Source organism: Portunus trituberculatus, chromosome 42 (genome assembly GCF_017591435.1).
Source record: "Portunus trituberculatus isolate SZX2019 chromosome 42, ASM1759143v1, whole genome shotgun sequence".
NCBI classification, from domain to species: domain Eukaryota; kingdom Metazoa; phylum Arthropoda; class Malacostraca; order Decapoda; family Portunidae; genus Portunus; species Portunus trituberculatus.
Window position 1 is genome coordinate 3,453,325 of NC_059296.1, and position 16,676 is coordinate 3,470,000.

A 16,676-nucleotide genomic window follows, 5' to 3' on the forward strand; every position below is an offset into this window, starting at 1 on the left:
TTATGGCCAAGCAGTCATCAGTGGCATTACTGGAACCAAGGAAATCTTGCTGGATAAGGTGTTCCGTTGCCAACTTGCCACTATGCTATTTTGAAAATATGTTTTAATGTTTTCATTCACCCATACCTGATTACTTGAGTGATCTGCTTACTGTATAATTCCCTGTGGCGTTAATTCGGGGTTATTACAAAGAAAACGAGTATATCGTGGTGAATGATGGTGATTGGCGGTCCTTTTGAATCTTTATCTAGTACGGAGTACATACAAGTACGTACCTCTATAAATTATACTGGAATGAATTGTCATGGGATACGTCTAGTACAATGTAAGATACTGTAAGTAAATATGCAGTTTGTTAAGAGTAACACACATTAAATAAATATACAATGTAATGATCCTCGGAAAGACGAGAGAGTTTCTCTCTGTTGGATTGAGTTAAAATTTTAGTCTCGGTTTGACTTTCTCTTAAAAAGGACCAGGCAGACGTTATTGCCGTGCATTACTGCAGAACCCTGTTGGTATTTTTGCACTCCAGGGAGGCCTGCAGAGGATAACGTTGACCTCTGCCTTCTTCCTTACCCGCGGATCCCCGCTGTGCAGATGGCCGAGGTTAAGGTGGGGTTGAGGGTAGCGGGGGGCGGTGTGTTGCTGGCAGCGGCCCAAGCTGGAACCACAACCAACAGTAGAGGTAAAATATCACACACACACACACACACACACACACACACACACACACACACACACACACACACACACACACACACACACACACACACTTTTAAAAATATTTATAAATGAAAATTTTCACTGTCACGTTGAAAGCTTAGCTTGCCCGCCATCAACCTTGTGATGATTTTCACGGAATAACTGGACTAGCCTGTTCAAGTGGTGTAAATTGTGAAGCAGTTTAGTGACTGAAAAGAAACGTTGAGATGACATGTACTTATTAAGAAGAGCAAAGAATTTGTAAAGAAAATGCGCGTAGTGAAGTTGAAGGTGTCGATAGGAGAGGAAAGCCATTTGGAAGATGGTCAGTCGGGATAAAGGATTAACTGCATGTGTGAAAGAAGCACTTGGACAAGTAGGAAGGAAATGTTAGCACATGTAGAGGTTGAAGCTCTTTTATCTTGGTCATCCACTTGTGTGACACATCCGGCGAGAATAAGCATCCTATATACAATCTGCGGTAAGTGGACCGCATACGACTTTCAAAGCATTCTATCGCTGACCGATCCTTCAAAACTAAGAGTGATTCAGGGACAGTTTGGCTATGTGCAATGTGGGCGACTGCCCAGGGCGCAATCTGTTTGGAGGCGCACGAGCGCACGTAAAAAAAAAAAAAATAAATAAATAAAAAAAGATAAATAAATAAATAAAAAAAATAAATAAAAAATAAAGAAATAAACAAAAAATAAATAAACAAATAAAAATAAATAGATAAGATAAGTAAATAAATAAATAATCGCCAGTTTTGTACACTAAGATATCGCTGATTTCCACGTCAAGTTAGCGGAGCGGTGAACTATCACGTCAACTTCCCAACTTTACAATCAAAAGAGCGGCACGAGGGAGAAGGGAACACAAGCTGCATCTGTTTCTGGGTGTGGTGGAGCTTTTGCTCCGCAGTGTTACTGGCTTTTTTTTTTTTTTTTTTTTTGCTTCCGGGTGAGACAGCGTTCCTCACTCCTTCACTGACCAAATATAATTAACATAATGCGGAGGTCGGCTTCATTGAGAGATTCTTCCCTCATTTTTGTTTTCGTAATACGCAATATTCAAATGCAGCACCTCTCCTCTCGCTGCAGCTGTCTTCAAATTCCATGCAACTGAAACTCCTCACCAGGAAATTAGCTCCCTTGAAAACAATGAATATATTTCTTTTCAACCTGTGCAGGAAGGAGCAATGGAGAGCGATGAATTGTTACTTTATGTCTATGCTCTCCTCCTCCTCCTCCTCCTCCTCCTCCTCCTCCTCCTCCTCCTCCTCCTCTTCCTCTTCTTCGTCTTCCATCTCGCCCTCAATAGTAAAAGATATAAGATAATAACAATGTCTGATATACTAGAGTGATAACAAATGCTTCCTTGGTTGGTAGTGATCCTCCAGCGGTGTTATGCAGTCGAAACAGGAGATGTAACAATAAGAAGAGGATGTGGCGTTTGCTGGTGACTCTACGTAACTACAGAACCGACGCTTCCTTTCTGTTCAAGCGCTTTGGTTCTGGAGCTTATAACGAAAAGAATAAAAACTGGCCCTGCTAACTGGCAATGATTGGACACAGTGTAGTGAATCACCAGGATTCTTATACGTTTCTTGATATAACACTCATGGATTTTATTCGTTAACTGCCTTCACAGTGAAGAAAAAAAAACTCATAATCATAACAGTTTTACCAAAAGTTAATGATTTTCTTTTATTTTTTTCGTTGTTACTGAATATAAAGAAAAAACACATCATCCCGTTTTATTTACTCATACATGTAAGTTTATTCATTCAGCTGGTTCCTGGAGTGTGTTGTGGTCTCACCCTACCCGAAGATCGGTCTATGAGCTCTGAACTCGCTCCGTAATGGGGGAAGACTGGCTGGGTGACCAACAGACGACCGTGAGAATGAATTACACACACACACACACACACACACACACACACACACACACACACACACACACACACACACACACACACACTCTCTCTCTCTCTCTCTCTCTCTCTCTCTCTCTTGGTAATGAGACGAGAATACGAAGCTGTTTATTAGGCGTGAAGAGCGCGAGGGAAGGATCCGTGGGACAGCAAAAGAGAGATCAGGGAAAAAGGCGAACACACATAGAGGGATCAAATTAGCAGTGACTCACGAAGACCGTGCACTGATCACAAAGGCACAGTAAAAGAGGAGAGAATGCTACATGGTAAGATAAAATACACCTATACATATTTCTTCACGTTTTGTATTATACTCTAATCGAATCCCTATGAAAGTCAACCATTTCAAATACGTATACATATATTTTTTTTCATGAAGGAGACAAGGCTGGGTAAGGTTATGTTAAGCAATGTCATCTCATCTTATAACTAACTTAAGTGTATGACAACTGAGGGTGACGTCAAGTAACAGAACCTATATGGATGACATGAACATCAACCATTTATTGGACTAGAATTTGATAGAGAGAGAGAGAGAGAGAGAGAGAGAGAGAGAGAGAGAGAGAGAGAGAGAGAGAGAGAGAGAGAGAGTGTGTGTGTGTTGTATAATCTTCACGAGATCTTCTAATTATTTACTGAGATTAATCCTCGTAGTTTTCGCAAGGATCTATTCGACTTGTTTTCTATTCGTGTCTCCTGGTAGGACACACGGGCAGTTATAAATCCCGCCAGTGATAAGCAGATGAGCGTAAAAGCGATATGCGCGTGTGGCTCTTGAGATAGATGCATATCGCCCATGAATAGTCCAGTCAGTGGCTGTGGCATGTCGTGGTTGTGAGTAGCTGTTCGACTACTTAGTGTCCACGGGGTTGGTATACGTGGACGAAAGGGAATCCCACCCACGCCATCTGTTGACCACCTTCCTCACTACTCTGGTCTGGTCTTTCGTAACCTACGTCATAGTACTCCCTCCAAAGTCTTGCCTGCATCTTTCCTTTCTTCATCTACAAACACGCTGCTCTTACAGTCGTGTGTGTGTGTGTGTGTGTGTGTGTGTGTGTGTGTTTTATCCATAGTTATCTATAATTCTTGTAATTTATGCTTTGTTTTCTTTGCACGCTTATATAACTGAATTATGTACTCTCCGTTTTCCCCCAGTCTCTCTCTCTCTCTCTCTCTCTCTCTCTCTCTCCTTTCATAACCACCTCCTCCTTCCCCCCGCCCCTCCCTTCCAGCGATCTCCGTCCCGCTGCCGGCCTCTAGGTGTACTGGTCTGGCAGGTGCGATGAGTATACGTAACTCAAGCCAGGTATACCCGAATACGTAAGCTTCCCTGCCCTACCTAACCTGTCAAGCATAGCGAGTCACGTGACAAGATGGAGGGCGTGCACTGAGTTGTGACTGGGAAAGAAAGATGGTTGTGAATGTGTAGGAGTGTCATAACGCATACATAATTTTTCTCTCCCTCTGCTGTTCCCGGACTTAAGTTCCTGTGGTGCATTTCTGGGAATACAGGTTAATGCGACCTCTCTTGTTGGCTCCGAGAGACGGGTCACACTCCCCTGAGCTTACGTATCTATGTATTTTTTCCTATTTCATTATTTTTTCCCAGAAGTCAATGATTAGCGTTTTTCCAGTGGATCACGTGCTCCGCATGCAAGCTACTTGGTGAAAGTACTGATGATTGTCACCATTCATCGCATCAAATTTTTGTGAAGAATACACTCATGATAGCAAGTTAAGGATGCATAGAATAGAAAATAAGCTCTCATTGTCTAGCCAGAGATTTCAACGAAACCTTCAAGAGATCTAAGATTCTCTCTGGTTTTATAACTTGGCAAGACGAAGAAGAATGGAAGTGAGTGAAGAGTTCTGGAGAAAAGAACATGAGAGTTTTAAGACTAAGGACTCTGCTCTCTCTGAGCAAATGTTTTGTTCATAATGTTATATTTCTAGCATATGCTAGGGAGGAGAATATATTTTCCTGTCTAAGTGCTTCATATAAATCAATATGAAACCCCCAGTATCAAAACTCTCGCAGTCCACTACACGTAACTCAATGAGATGCGCTTGGCGCATGCGCCGGGTGGCTCGGCGTCCAGTCAGACACAGCAGCCAGCCACCCAGCCTCAGACTCACAGCTCTGGCAGTTGTGTCCCATACTCCGTCTTGGGAAGATGTGCTTGTGAATTTCAGTGGAACATTAAATGAAAATGTGTTTTACGTCGTGGCTTTCTTTATTTTTACTATTGGCAAGCTTACCATCAGATCATGTGTTGGGACAGATAATCAGAGATGAAGATAGAGGCTCCTTCGCTGTAACAGGTGAGTGAGAGAGTTATAGATGCCCTGCGTGCCCGCCGTGTGTGCGTGTGGCAGCCTGCCTACCTGTGCTCAGGTGGACAACTCGCCTCCCACACGCCGCCAACCCGCCGCGACGCGTCCCTCCCCCACACCTGCTGCTACACACTTTGTTTGCTTGAGTCTCGTACAGTGTTAGTGCATTATTGTTCTCAGGAATGATTCACATGTGCCTAACGTAGGTGCTGATTGTGGAGTTTGAGGGTAGGGCTTGGCGTCCAAATTTTGCTCGTCGCATTCCTTCAGCACCGCGTGACACCAGCAGGTGACCAGCGAGTGTTGGCGGCACACACTTGTTAGCAGTGTGCGTTGTGGGAGTTCTGGAGAGGAATGATTGGGAGAAGGATGTACTGTATCATCCCTCAATTGTTGGATATTTCCATGGATGTAGAGGATTACTAATGTGTGGCAGAGTACAACTGTGTACTGCACGTATAACACACAGTATATTATCTTTATTAAATTACTGTACACATAATGCACTTTTCTTACACTCCAACTGCGACGTCTGAAGTTCATAACTCAATGTGGGGAAGGAACTTCAGTTAGTTAGCAAATGTTACTTGAATAATGAAAAGAACTATAGCAACATTAATCTTTGGGGACATGTTGGGTGCGTCTACCATACCTCGAGTCGGTGGACAATTGTTTATTTACGAAGTGTTCGTCGAGAAGCTAATGAATGGAAGTCTCCAGGAAAGGAAAGAAGTGTTGTGTTTGGGGGCGGCGTCCCCCATCCTGTACAACACAGCGTCATGCATTTAAACAGCATCTTGAGGTACCGTTACCTGATCCAGCCGCCCTCTCTCTCTCTCTCTCTCTCTCTCTCTCTCTCTCTCTCTCTCTCTCTCTCCGAATTTCTCTCGTCCGCTAAGCAGGTCGTCGGGGGAGTAAAGAGGCCGTGCAGGATGATGAGAGAGATTGCTCCTCGCTTGTGTGGTGCTGACGAGCGGGGGAAAATCTGATTGGGAAGGGAAAAAAAAAAAAAAACATGATTGGGAAAGTTAAGTTAGGGAGAGAGACCACGGTAGGCGCTCCAGCCAAAAGTCTTGACTGTAGTGGTTGGGTTATAACGTTAGTTGGTTAGTGATTCTTTGAGCGTTTTTATTCATTAATGTCGTTGTTATCTATTCATTAATTAGTCGATTTATTTTCTATGTTAAGTGTTTGCTTTTGATTACTCGTCTCTTGATTTTATGTTAATGAGTATAAGATTTGTTATTCTTGTACTTTTTTTTTCATCTCTCATTCGCACTGAGCCTTTTGACACAACCCTTGCCTCCCCATGCCCCAACTGAACACACACACACACACACACACACACACACACACACACACACACACACACACACACACACACACACACACACACATTCACACACACACACTTTCCTCATCCTTCATCTCACACATCTCTTCCATCTACAGTCTCTGAATCACCAATGACTCGTTCCCACATCCTCCCTCCCCCTTCTTTCTCTCTCTGTCTCTCTCTTTCTCTCGCCCACATTTTCTATCAATCTCATCAAAGATTCACACTAGTACTCGCTGCTACTACACGCTCACTCGATCAATACAGCTCCGGCGGCAGAGTCACGGTGGCGTGTTTATTGCTATTACAAGAGAGGAGTGCTGGGCTCCTTTACCAAGTTAGCTTTGTGGTTCCTTCCTGATGATGGCAGAGCGGGGACTTGGGAGAAGCTGCAGCACCTTTTTCTTCTGTTCTTCCTCTGCATTTTTGCATACTATATTTCGAATACAATTTTAAAAACACATAATTTCTGTTAACTTATGAACTGAAGTAAAATTAAGGTCTAGGGATCAGTGCAAAAATAATGATGTTCTTGCTTTGTGTTTACCAGGTTGTTGTTTAATACATATCTGTTTAAGTTTAGAATACACTCTTTGCTTAAACGTGTAGTTATATTTGTCAGGAAAAAAAAGGTAAGGGTTCATAGAGGACAGTGCGAAAACAATGAGAATTATCAGTGTGTGTTCTCACTGTGGGTCGAGGACATTCCGTCATTGTAAAGACGCCACTCCTTCATGTTCTTTACTTTCATCCTGGAAGTTTGACATTCTGTATCATTAGAATGAGTCAAACATTTTAGCATCTTATCTCTAATATTTTCAGCGTCTTTAGTGGAAGTTATCAAGTTTTTTTTTTTTTTTATCATACTATACATTATCGTTGGAACAAAAGAGAGAGAAAGAGAAACAAAAACACATAAAAACCACTGAAATAATCCATATCGGTATCACTTTTAAATATATTCCTGAAAACACTGCAGACGGTTTCAAATTACAGCCCCATCTCTACGTTCCACATTCATTCAGTCACTCGTGTTCCTTCTAGCCACCAGTGTAATGAATGAATGCCGCTGTGACTGCTAGACGGTTTATTCCTTTCCTCAATAGTATCTCCTCTTGCCTTCATATGGGATCGGTGCGTGATTCGTGAGGGAGCGTGGTGGTGGAGGGTGTGTCCGTGGGTTCCCTCGCGGCATAATCAAACAAGGAAGTGGTTTTTTGCTCTCCTGCTGTACCTAACGCGGCTTGTGGTTTTGTTTAGGACTGACGGTGTGCTGTTGTTGGAGACCTCATGATGCTGCTGTTGTAATCTTAGTAGGTGGTAGGTCTCTCTCTCTCTCTCTCTCTCTCTCTCTCTCTCTCTCTCTCTCTCTCTCTCTCTCTCTCTCTCTCTCTCTCTCTCTCTCTCTCTCTCTGGTTCGGTTCGTATTTTGAAGTGTTTTTCCTCTCACAAATACTGTTTTCAAAGGCCACAGATATGAGAGAGAGAGAGAGAGAGAGAGAGCCGTGACCTCATGCCCTTAAAGCAACTAGTCGTATTTATGTCAGCAGGGAATCGTGATTATATTTTCATTCATTTTGTCTCTCCCATTATTGAATTATCAAGACACGCCTCATATTCTTTACCAATATTTTGAATGTTTTTATTTTATATCTGATGTATCTTTCGTAATATCTCTCTCTCTCTCTCTCTCTCTCTCTCTCTCTCTCTCTCTCTCTCTCTCTCTCTCTCTCTATCTATCTATCTATCTATCTATTTTCACTTATTCCAGTAAGTTAGCAGAGCGTATCATCGTAACTCAAAGCGCCAGAGAGAGAGAGAGAGAGAGAGAGAGAGAGAGAGAGAGAGAGAGAGAGAGAGAGAGAGAGAGAGAATACTGTTACTTGAAATCAGTTGCCATTCAGTGGGGCGTCACTTCTCATATACGTATGATTAGCCTGCCTCATCTCTCTCTCTCTCTCTCTCTCTCTCTCTCTCTCTCTCTCTCTCTCTCTCTCTCTCTCTCTTTCCGTGTGTGTGCGCGCATGTTTGTTTTGTGTAACGTGTAACTTTCCCAAACTCAACTGTTCTTTTTTCTCCTCTTCTTTGTGTGTGTGTTTTCTCCTCTCTTTGTGTGTGTGTTTTGAGGGAATGTGGCGGCGGTGGTGGTTGAGAATGGGCAGAGCAGTAGTAGGAAGGAGAGGGAGGAAGTAAACTCGGTACTGCATCCGTTCCTGAGAGAGAGAGAGAGAGAGAGAGAGAGAGAGAGAGAGAGAGAGAGAGAGAGCTATGAATGATCTATCAAGAGCTGTAATAAATAAATTGAAAATAGATTAGGAGTAACTCTAGATGCTAAAAAAAAACGATGAGTTTACTAGACATCCTAAGCATAAATGTAAACCTTGTAGTGAAAAGATAAGATAAAAAAGAAGCAATAAATAAATAAAACTTCCTGATGATGAAATGAATGAATGAATAAAATTTGACACAAGAGACATGAATACATTAGATTGACTTGATGAATTATGTAAAATGTATAGACGAGCTGGATGCACAACAGCAATACGCACTGAATAATGATGAATAATAACGATAAACGCCAACAGACCATTTATTTATTCATCCATTCATGTAGTAGAATCTCTCTTTTATGATACATTTGCGACTATCATTGTCTAACTCAGTGACATGAGAGGTGAAGACAGAAAGGAAAGTGTTACGACCCTAGAGATAGGTCGTCCTGGGAGCCTTACAATAATACATAACAAAAACTGTTGCTTACAGGACGCCATTACATCTTAACCTAAAACACATTACAATACATTAATGCCTGACGATTGTAACGAAAAGCACAATATACGTAGGGAAATTATGGCGGGAAAGGTGCAGTATACGTAAGGAAAGCATTGTAGTGATGGTGGGGTACGTAGATTTCAAGGAGGTAATGTCCGTGTTCAGAAACGCGTTGCTCTCACCATGACTATTTTCCAAGGACACAGGGATGATTAGCGGGGTTTTCGAGAGTGTTTATCCATTTGATAATCTAGAAACCTTGTCAATTTGTCTTTAGAACCGTAAAAAACATCTTGAAAATTCGTGTAAATTTAAATAAAAGCCTTTTGAAATAGTGGAGTTGAATCACAGAAGTGTTTGGGAATACGAGCTTGAGAGAGAAGGAAGGAAGAAACGAAGGGTGTGTGCATAGTTGTAGCTGTGAGGTATAGATACTATAAGACAAGAAAAGAGAGAAGAATGAAAAAAAAGGAAAACAAAGGAGTGGTGATAGTAGTGGCGAGGTGGGTTGAGGGGAGGAAAGAGGGGCTGGAGGGGCTGATAATGAGTAGGGGCGAAGCGAGGAGTCACGAAAGGGGCTGGATAGAATGGGTTCAATACATGAGACGCCTACAGGAACGGGAATGAAGAGAGATGTTTGTGGTTGATTTAGAGAAAGAGAGAGAGAGAGAGAGAGAGAGAGAGAGTGATGATGATGATGAAGTTGATACCATAGCAAAACAAAAGAACGTCTCTGGAACTTAAGAACTCTCTGCCTACTGTCTTTTTTTTCTCCCTCTCTCTTTACTTCCTACGCCTTGAACTGTATCAGAGGGAGTATCAAGGCGCCACCCAAACTAAAGATGACTAACTTGGCTACGTCCTCCTTTGTGTTATTCATCTACTTATTTATTTTTAGAAAAGACTTGATAACGGTACTTTTTTTCTCTCTTTTCCTTATGTTTTGTGCTACGAACGAACGCTTTAGGGCTCAAAGACAAGAAAAAGAAAAGAAGAGAATGAAAACACCGCAGACAAATTTGCTTCACTCACAAACCCTGCGGAACTCGGCGCGAGGAGAGAAAATGAGCCACTTTCATGCATGCTTTCATTTATTGAGACTTTCCCCGGGCGAATCTATCTGTGCTTCTGTGAGTGAGTGCGCGCTTCGTGGCGATCTCGCTAGAAAATATATGCGAGATAAATGCAAGACCTGTTTTCAAAATCTTCTTGGTTTCTCACTACGACTATTTTCAAATTCAAAGACCTCAAAGATGATTAGCAAAGTTATCAATCGTGTTCCTCCAGTTAATAATGTACGAATCTTGTTAATCTGTCAGTAGAAGAATAAGTCTTACAAACCAGTGTCATTTCACCGAGAGCCTTTTGAAAGTAGTAGAGATGCGACCGGAAGTGTTTCAGAATACGGCGCTAAGACTGAAAAAGAAGAAAAAAGAGGAGAGGCAAGAAGGATGTGGGATGGAATTGAGATGAAGGAAAGCCGGCAGTATCAGGTGGAGTGTGGTGGTGTAAGACGATACCAGGTGTTACAGGAATCCTTGGGTGTGCCTTCCGTGGTGCACGTAGCCAGGTAAAGCTATCACGCCCATCGCCAACACTTGTGCCTTGTTAGGGCGTGTTTATCCTCGAACCGTGACCACTCGCTCCGCAGGAAGGCTCACTTACAGGCACGCGACTCCTGACGAGGGAAGGAAGACAAAAAAGGTTTTTCCCGTGGCACTTTCAAGAGAGAGAGAGAGAGAGAGAGAGAGAGAGAGAGAGAGAGAGAGAGAGAGAGAGCGTAGTAGTATTCTCTTTATGGCAATGTCGGCTGGTGGTGTTGTAAGATCAAGATGCTGAATACCGTTTCGTATGAGAGAGAGAGAGAGAGAGAGAGAGAGAGAGAGAGAGATTTAAGCGACAAGAAAATATATGCAATGAGTGAGTGAGTGAGAGAGTGAGCCAAGAGAGGGCGTTGCGTGGCGGGAAGCATGACTGGGCCAGGAGGAGCAGAGTGATTTGAGAAGATGAAACATAATGGGAGAGAGGAAAAATAATAACTGTGCTTATAAGGAGGGGGAAAAAGAGACGTAGCGAGGGAAGCGAGAACCACCACCACCGCCACCACCACTGCCACCACCACCACATGTTTAGAAAGTAGAGGAGGGAGTGCACGGAAAGAGGAGTAAGAGTAGGAGTAGGAGGAGGAGGTGGAGGAGGAGGAGAATGATTGAGTCCCATTATAAGGAAATTTATGATAACTAGCGTGAAAGTGTGGCTTTGTTCTTCATCTTACACACACACACACACACACACACACACACACACACACACACACACACACACACACACACACACACACACACACACACACACACACACACCTTTTTCTTATCTTTTGTGGTCATTTTGATAGAATTGCCACTACTCGCCACGTGCTTTTGATGGGTGAAGGAAGAAGAGCAGGAGGTTGAGGAAGAAGAGCAGCAGGAGGAGAAGGAGGAGGAGGAAGGAACTCGGTCATGAGGCGCCCGAAGCATAGCGACTCCCATTCCTGTCTTGGCTTGATTGAGGTCACACTGAGGTGCTCTGCTGGTGATGATGATGGTGATGAGTGAAGATGAGGATGAGTAGTGATGACTGGTCGTGCACTACATGTCGTGCTTCTCTGTCTTAACTCCTTCAGTACTGGAACGCTTTTTTTTACCATGAATTTGGTGTACGACTAGATTTTTTTTTCTTGCATTAGGTCAGAAGATTAATGTCCAGTGTCTTTATTATTTTAATCCCCCACATAAGTTACTGAAGCTGTATAAAATCACCAAATAGTAAGCAAAATGAATATGAAAACGCGTCATAGTACTCAAAGTATCAAATAATTCTGTTGGTTACGCAATTCTAATGGTGACGACTACTTGCACGTGTTGTGAAACGCTTTGCTCTCTCAACACGACTGTTTTCAAAAGCCACGGAGATAGTTTGACGGGTTTTCAAGAGAGTTTTTTTTGTAGATAATGTCAAATCTTGTTAATCTGTCACTAGAACCACAAGAACATTCTCAAAAACACGTGTAGCTTAAAGCAGAGTCTTTTGAAACAGTGGAGCTCTTTCGAAGCGCTTCAGACAACGAATCTTAGTGATGTGTTCCACTGACAGAGAGGAGACCGTCCCGCCCTTTGCCTCACGTGTCCCGGCGAGAAATTATGAGGAGATTTTGTGACGATGTGAGACGGAAAAATATCGCTGAGATTAGTGAACGTGCTTTGGGAGATAATTACGAGAGAGAGAGAGAGAGAGAGAGAGAGAGAGAGAGAGAGAGAGAGAGAGAGATGGACATGGTTTTTTCTTAATATATGATTCTAATGTTTATTCTTATCCATATCGTCCCTAATACTTGTCCACATCATATTATATTAGAAAGGTAATCCTTGAAAATAAGACCTTGATTCTTATTTCCCTTTCTCGTATTGTTTTTTTTTCATTCATTCCTTTTGCTTTGTTGTTATTGAGTGTCTTTTCTTCACCTACAAATCTATTACTCCCCACCTTTCCTCTATTCTTCATTCCCTCTATTCTTCATTTCATACCTTCAGTCCACCTGTAATTTGATCAAAGTTTACGTATGAGCATAATTCAGTATTTCTCTAACTTTATTTCCCTCCAGAACATTTATTTTTCATTATCATCGCTTCTTCTTTTCCCGTGAATTTTTTTTTTATAGAATTCTTATCGTTTGCAACATTTATTATTATTATTGTTATTATTATTATCATTATTATTATTATTATTATTATTATTGTTATTATTATTATTATTATTATTATTATTATTATTATTTTGGTGTGACGTAATGCATATTCAGATACGTACTTACATACACTCACACCAAAAGCATGCACGCACTAACGCACGCTGACACGCACGCACGTGATCATTATCTTTGGGTTACTTAACTACGCCTCACACTTTTTTGCTTATTTCTTTCCACATGCAATAGTAATCTCTCTCTCTCTCTCTCTCTCTCTCTCTCTCTCTCTCTCTCTCTCTCTCTCTCTCTCATGACACCCAGCACGTCATACCTCGTTCGTAAATAGTGCGTGGTGGTGGTGGTGGTGGTGTCGGCGCCCCATCCTGTGAGGGAGGCACCATAACGCCGTGACTACAATATTGCAAAGACTCCACCCTCAGATGCATACACGTACTTGTGTTCGGCAACAAATCACTGCATCCGGCTCTCAAAAACAGGAACAGTATTTATAAACGCTTTGCTCTCTCTCTCTCTCTCTCTCTCTCTCTCTCTCTCTCTCTCTCTCTCTCTAGTATTCTTTTGTGCTCATTTACCAGACAGCAGTAGAAGTTTCTGTTGTTATTAACCCCCTTCAATACCGGGACGCAGTTTTACCCTGAATTCCGTGTACGATTAAACCATTTTAATGACATTAGGAAGAGTCTATGGAGGTCAGGAGGTTAATGGCCAGGGTCTTCACTATTTTAATCCCCCACATAAGTTTCTGAAGCTGTATAAAATCACTAAATAGTATATACAGAATGAATATGGAAACGCGTTATGGTACTACAGGGGTTTAAAGTTTACAGTAGTGCTTCAGTCACAATAGAAATAGTAAGAAAAGCACATGATCAATTAATACAAAAAAAAAAGAAAAGAAAAGAAAAAGGCCATCCCATCTAAGAGTTTCTGCCCAATCAAAATACGAGGCAAGGAGTGTGTCTATCTAGAGTTGGTTGACACATGGGAAGGGAAGCCCACGAAGGGGGAGTGAGTGAGGACTGAAGGGGGAGGGTAGAGATTAAGGAGTAATGTGACGCAGGAAGTAGTAAGTTATGGAACGGTTTAGATAATGGTGGGAATGACAACTGGTGGTGGTGGTGGTGGTGGTGATGGAGATGATGAGGTCAGAAGGTGGTACAGAGAGGTTAGGTTAGGTCACACATACACACTCTCTCTCTCTCTCTCTCTCTCTCTCTCTCTCTCTCTCTCTCTCTCTCTCTCTCTCTCTCTCTATATATATATATATATATATATATATATATATATATATATATCTTTCGCTTTGAAGTAAAGAGAAGAATGTAAGAAAATACATGCCTGTTACCAGAGATAGATAGATAGAGAGAGAGAGAGAGAGAGAGAGAGAGAGAGAGAGAGAGAGAGAGAGAGAGAGAGAGGAAACATACAAAATGTGTAAATGTGTGTAATGTGTGTGTGTGTGTGTGTGTGTGTGTGTGTGTGTGTGTGTGTGTGTGTGTGTGTGTGTGTGTGTGTGTGTGTGTGTGTGTGTGAAAGTTTATATAGGGTGAGAAATTTGTGTATACGTTCCCAGCATCATTAGGATGAGAGTCAGACTGAGATGAGAGAGAGAGAGAGAGAGAGAGAGAGAGAGAGAGAGAGAGAGAGAGAGAGAGAGAGAGAGACGTTCGTGAATCCAGTGAAGTTAGATACGAAAAGAAAAAGAAAATTAGACTTAATCATTTCGTCTTCCTGTAACAGCTTATTTATAAACACCTTCAAACATCCGGCATTTTATCTTGTTTACTTTTAATACGTTGCTTTGGAGGTGTCTGGGGGACTTCCAGGATTTTTCATGGTTGTAGGGATGAACTGATTGTTATTCCCCACTCCTAGTTAAAAGGAAACACCTGCGTAATGAAATAAATAAAATAAATAAAACGCTCCTGGTAAAATATCGGAATGTTTAAAAATTTGAACATTAGTGAGTGATGAATATCTAGAAGAGGGAACGTGTGTGTGTGTGTGTGTGTGTGTGTGTCTGTGTGTGTGTCTCTGTGTGTGTGTGCGTGTGTGTGTGTGTGTTATTGGGTTATCTTACGTATTATGTGACTCATGGCTGTGGTGAGTAAAATGTGTGTGTGTGTGTGTGTGTGTGTGTGTGTGTGTGTGTGTGTGTGTGTGTGTGTGTGTGTGTGTGTGTGTGTGTGTGTGTGTGTGTGTGGGAGGGAAGGAGGAGGAGGGAGGAAAGAAAACCAAGTAGGAGAAAATCATAATGACGGAAGGTGATGTATTATGTATTGTGAGGGTAACACAATGCACGGCGTCCTCATTATTCTGTACAGAGCACCCTTTGCTTTCTTCTGCTCCTGCCACTGTCGCTACTGCTACTGATGCCACTACTACTGTTACTACCACTCTAACTCCTACAATTCAATCATCATACACTATTATGTGTATGTGTGTGTGTGCATAACCATGTGCTAATATAGTGTTAATTTACTATTACTACTGCTACTACTACTACTACTACTACTACTATTACTACTTCTACTACTTCTACTACAACAACTTACTACTGGTAGAGAGAGAGAGAGAGAGAGAGAGAGAGAGAGAGAGAGAGAGAGAGAGAGAGAGAGAGCTCCATATATTCCATCAATTACCCTACATAAGTCCTATTCATTTATTCATCCAGTCCAGAGTGGCTACCTTAGCTGGTGACAGTGTGGTGGAGGTCTGGCAGGAGAGCAAGTGCCATAGAAACGTTTTATCCGAGTGATATGGTGGAATATATGCAATCTTTATACTATGCTCTTTATCTCCTATTAACACAAGGGTATGGTCTCCACTGTCTGACGTCCAAAGGGTTTAGGAGTGAAGGTCGATACATAATATCTCCCTTTCCTGGCAGGGACGTCCGGCCACGTAGCCCAGAGTAGCCTGACTGCTTCAGTGGGAAGTAGAAAGTAGCGCGTCTACTATTACGTTACTTAACGCCACCCATTACTGAAGAGCAAAGACTATTGTGAGCGGTGGTATCTTATGCTGAGAGAGAGAGAGAGAGAGAGAGAGAGAGAGAGAGAGAGAGAGAGAGATATGGGGAGCGAGTGATTGCTTTGTTCGTTACTTATAAGTAGATTTCAGCAAGTCTCCCTGCACAGTGTCGTGGGCTGTTGTCATGGGCAGGGCAGGCAGGGCTTTGGTCTCACTCCGCTGGCGGACGTATTTACGACACACAGGTATACTTGACAGCCGGCGGCACCACGGGGTTGTTCACTGTCAGTTACCACCATTGTTATTCTTCACGTGCGATGAGCAGAATACTAACCGTGCACGCCAGATGTCAGCTGATGGCACGGCGTTGTGTATTGGGCACCCACTCATTGATAAGCTTTGGTAACCTCAATATCTCTCCCGTCATTTAATTTCATAACGTTAAGGTTCTGACTCCAGTTTGGTGTGTCACGACGCTCTTCGCCGTGTGGTAGGGTTGCCGGCTTGCCTGTTGTTGGTGGACCCTTACCGAACTGGCTTCTCGAGCCCGTGAGACCTGGCACACCTGAGGGCTTTAGAGCTACATCTTTTTGTAGAGTCAGCTTGTGTAAGGTCCGCACGCTGTTGAAAAGAGTATACAGGGTTGGATACTCTTGTTTGTTTACGCAGGAACTGGAATAAAGGTGGCGCAGAAAGGTGATGCTTTAGGAAATATCCTCCATGTGATGAGGTTCCTTATTGTGTGTGAGTGTGTGTGTGTGTGTGTGTGTGTGTGTGTGTGTGTGTGTGTGTGTGTGTGTGATTGGAATCCCCGTGTTAGGTTTGTCATTTCAGCTTTTTTACACCACGAACTTTGGCTTGCGACAACTTAC

At 42.5% G+C, this 16,676-nt stretch overlaps 1 protein-coding gene across 1 annotated transcript in view; it reads left to right on the forward strand.

The window, feature by feature from the left end:
• Nucleotides 1-4,768: 4,768 nt before the first annotated feature.
• Nucleotides 4,769-16,676, forward strand: part of LOC123517537 (low-density lipoprotein receptor-related protein 2-like) — a 346,506-nt gene continuing 334,598 nt past the window's right edge. The window contains 1 exon segment of the mRNA XM_045277692.1: nt 4,769-4,963. Coding sequence (XP_045133627.1) covers nt 4,846-4,963 — 118 coding nt within the window. The 5' untranslated portion in view covers nt 4,769-4,845.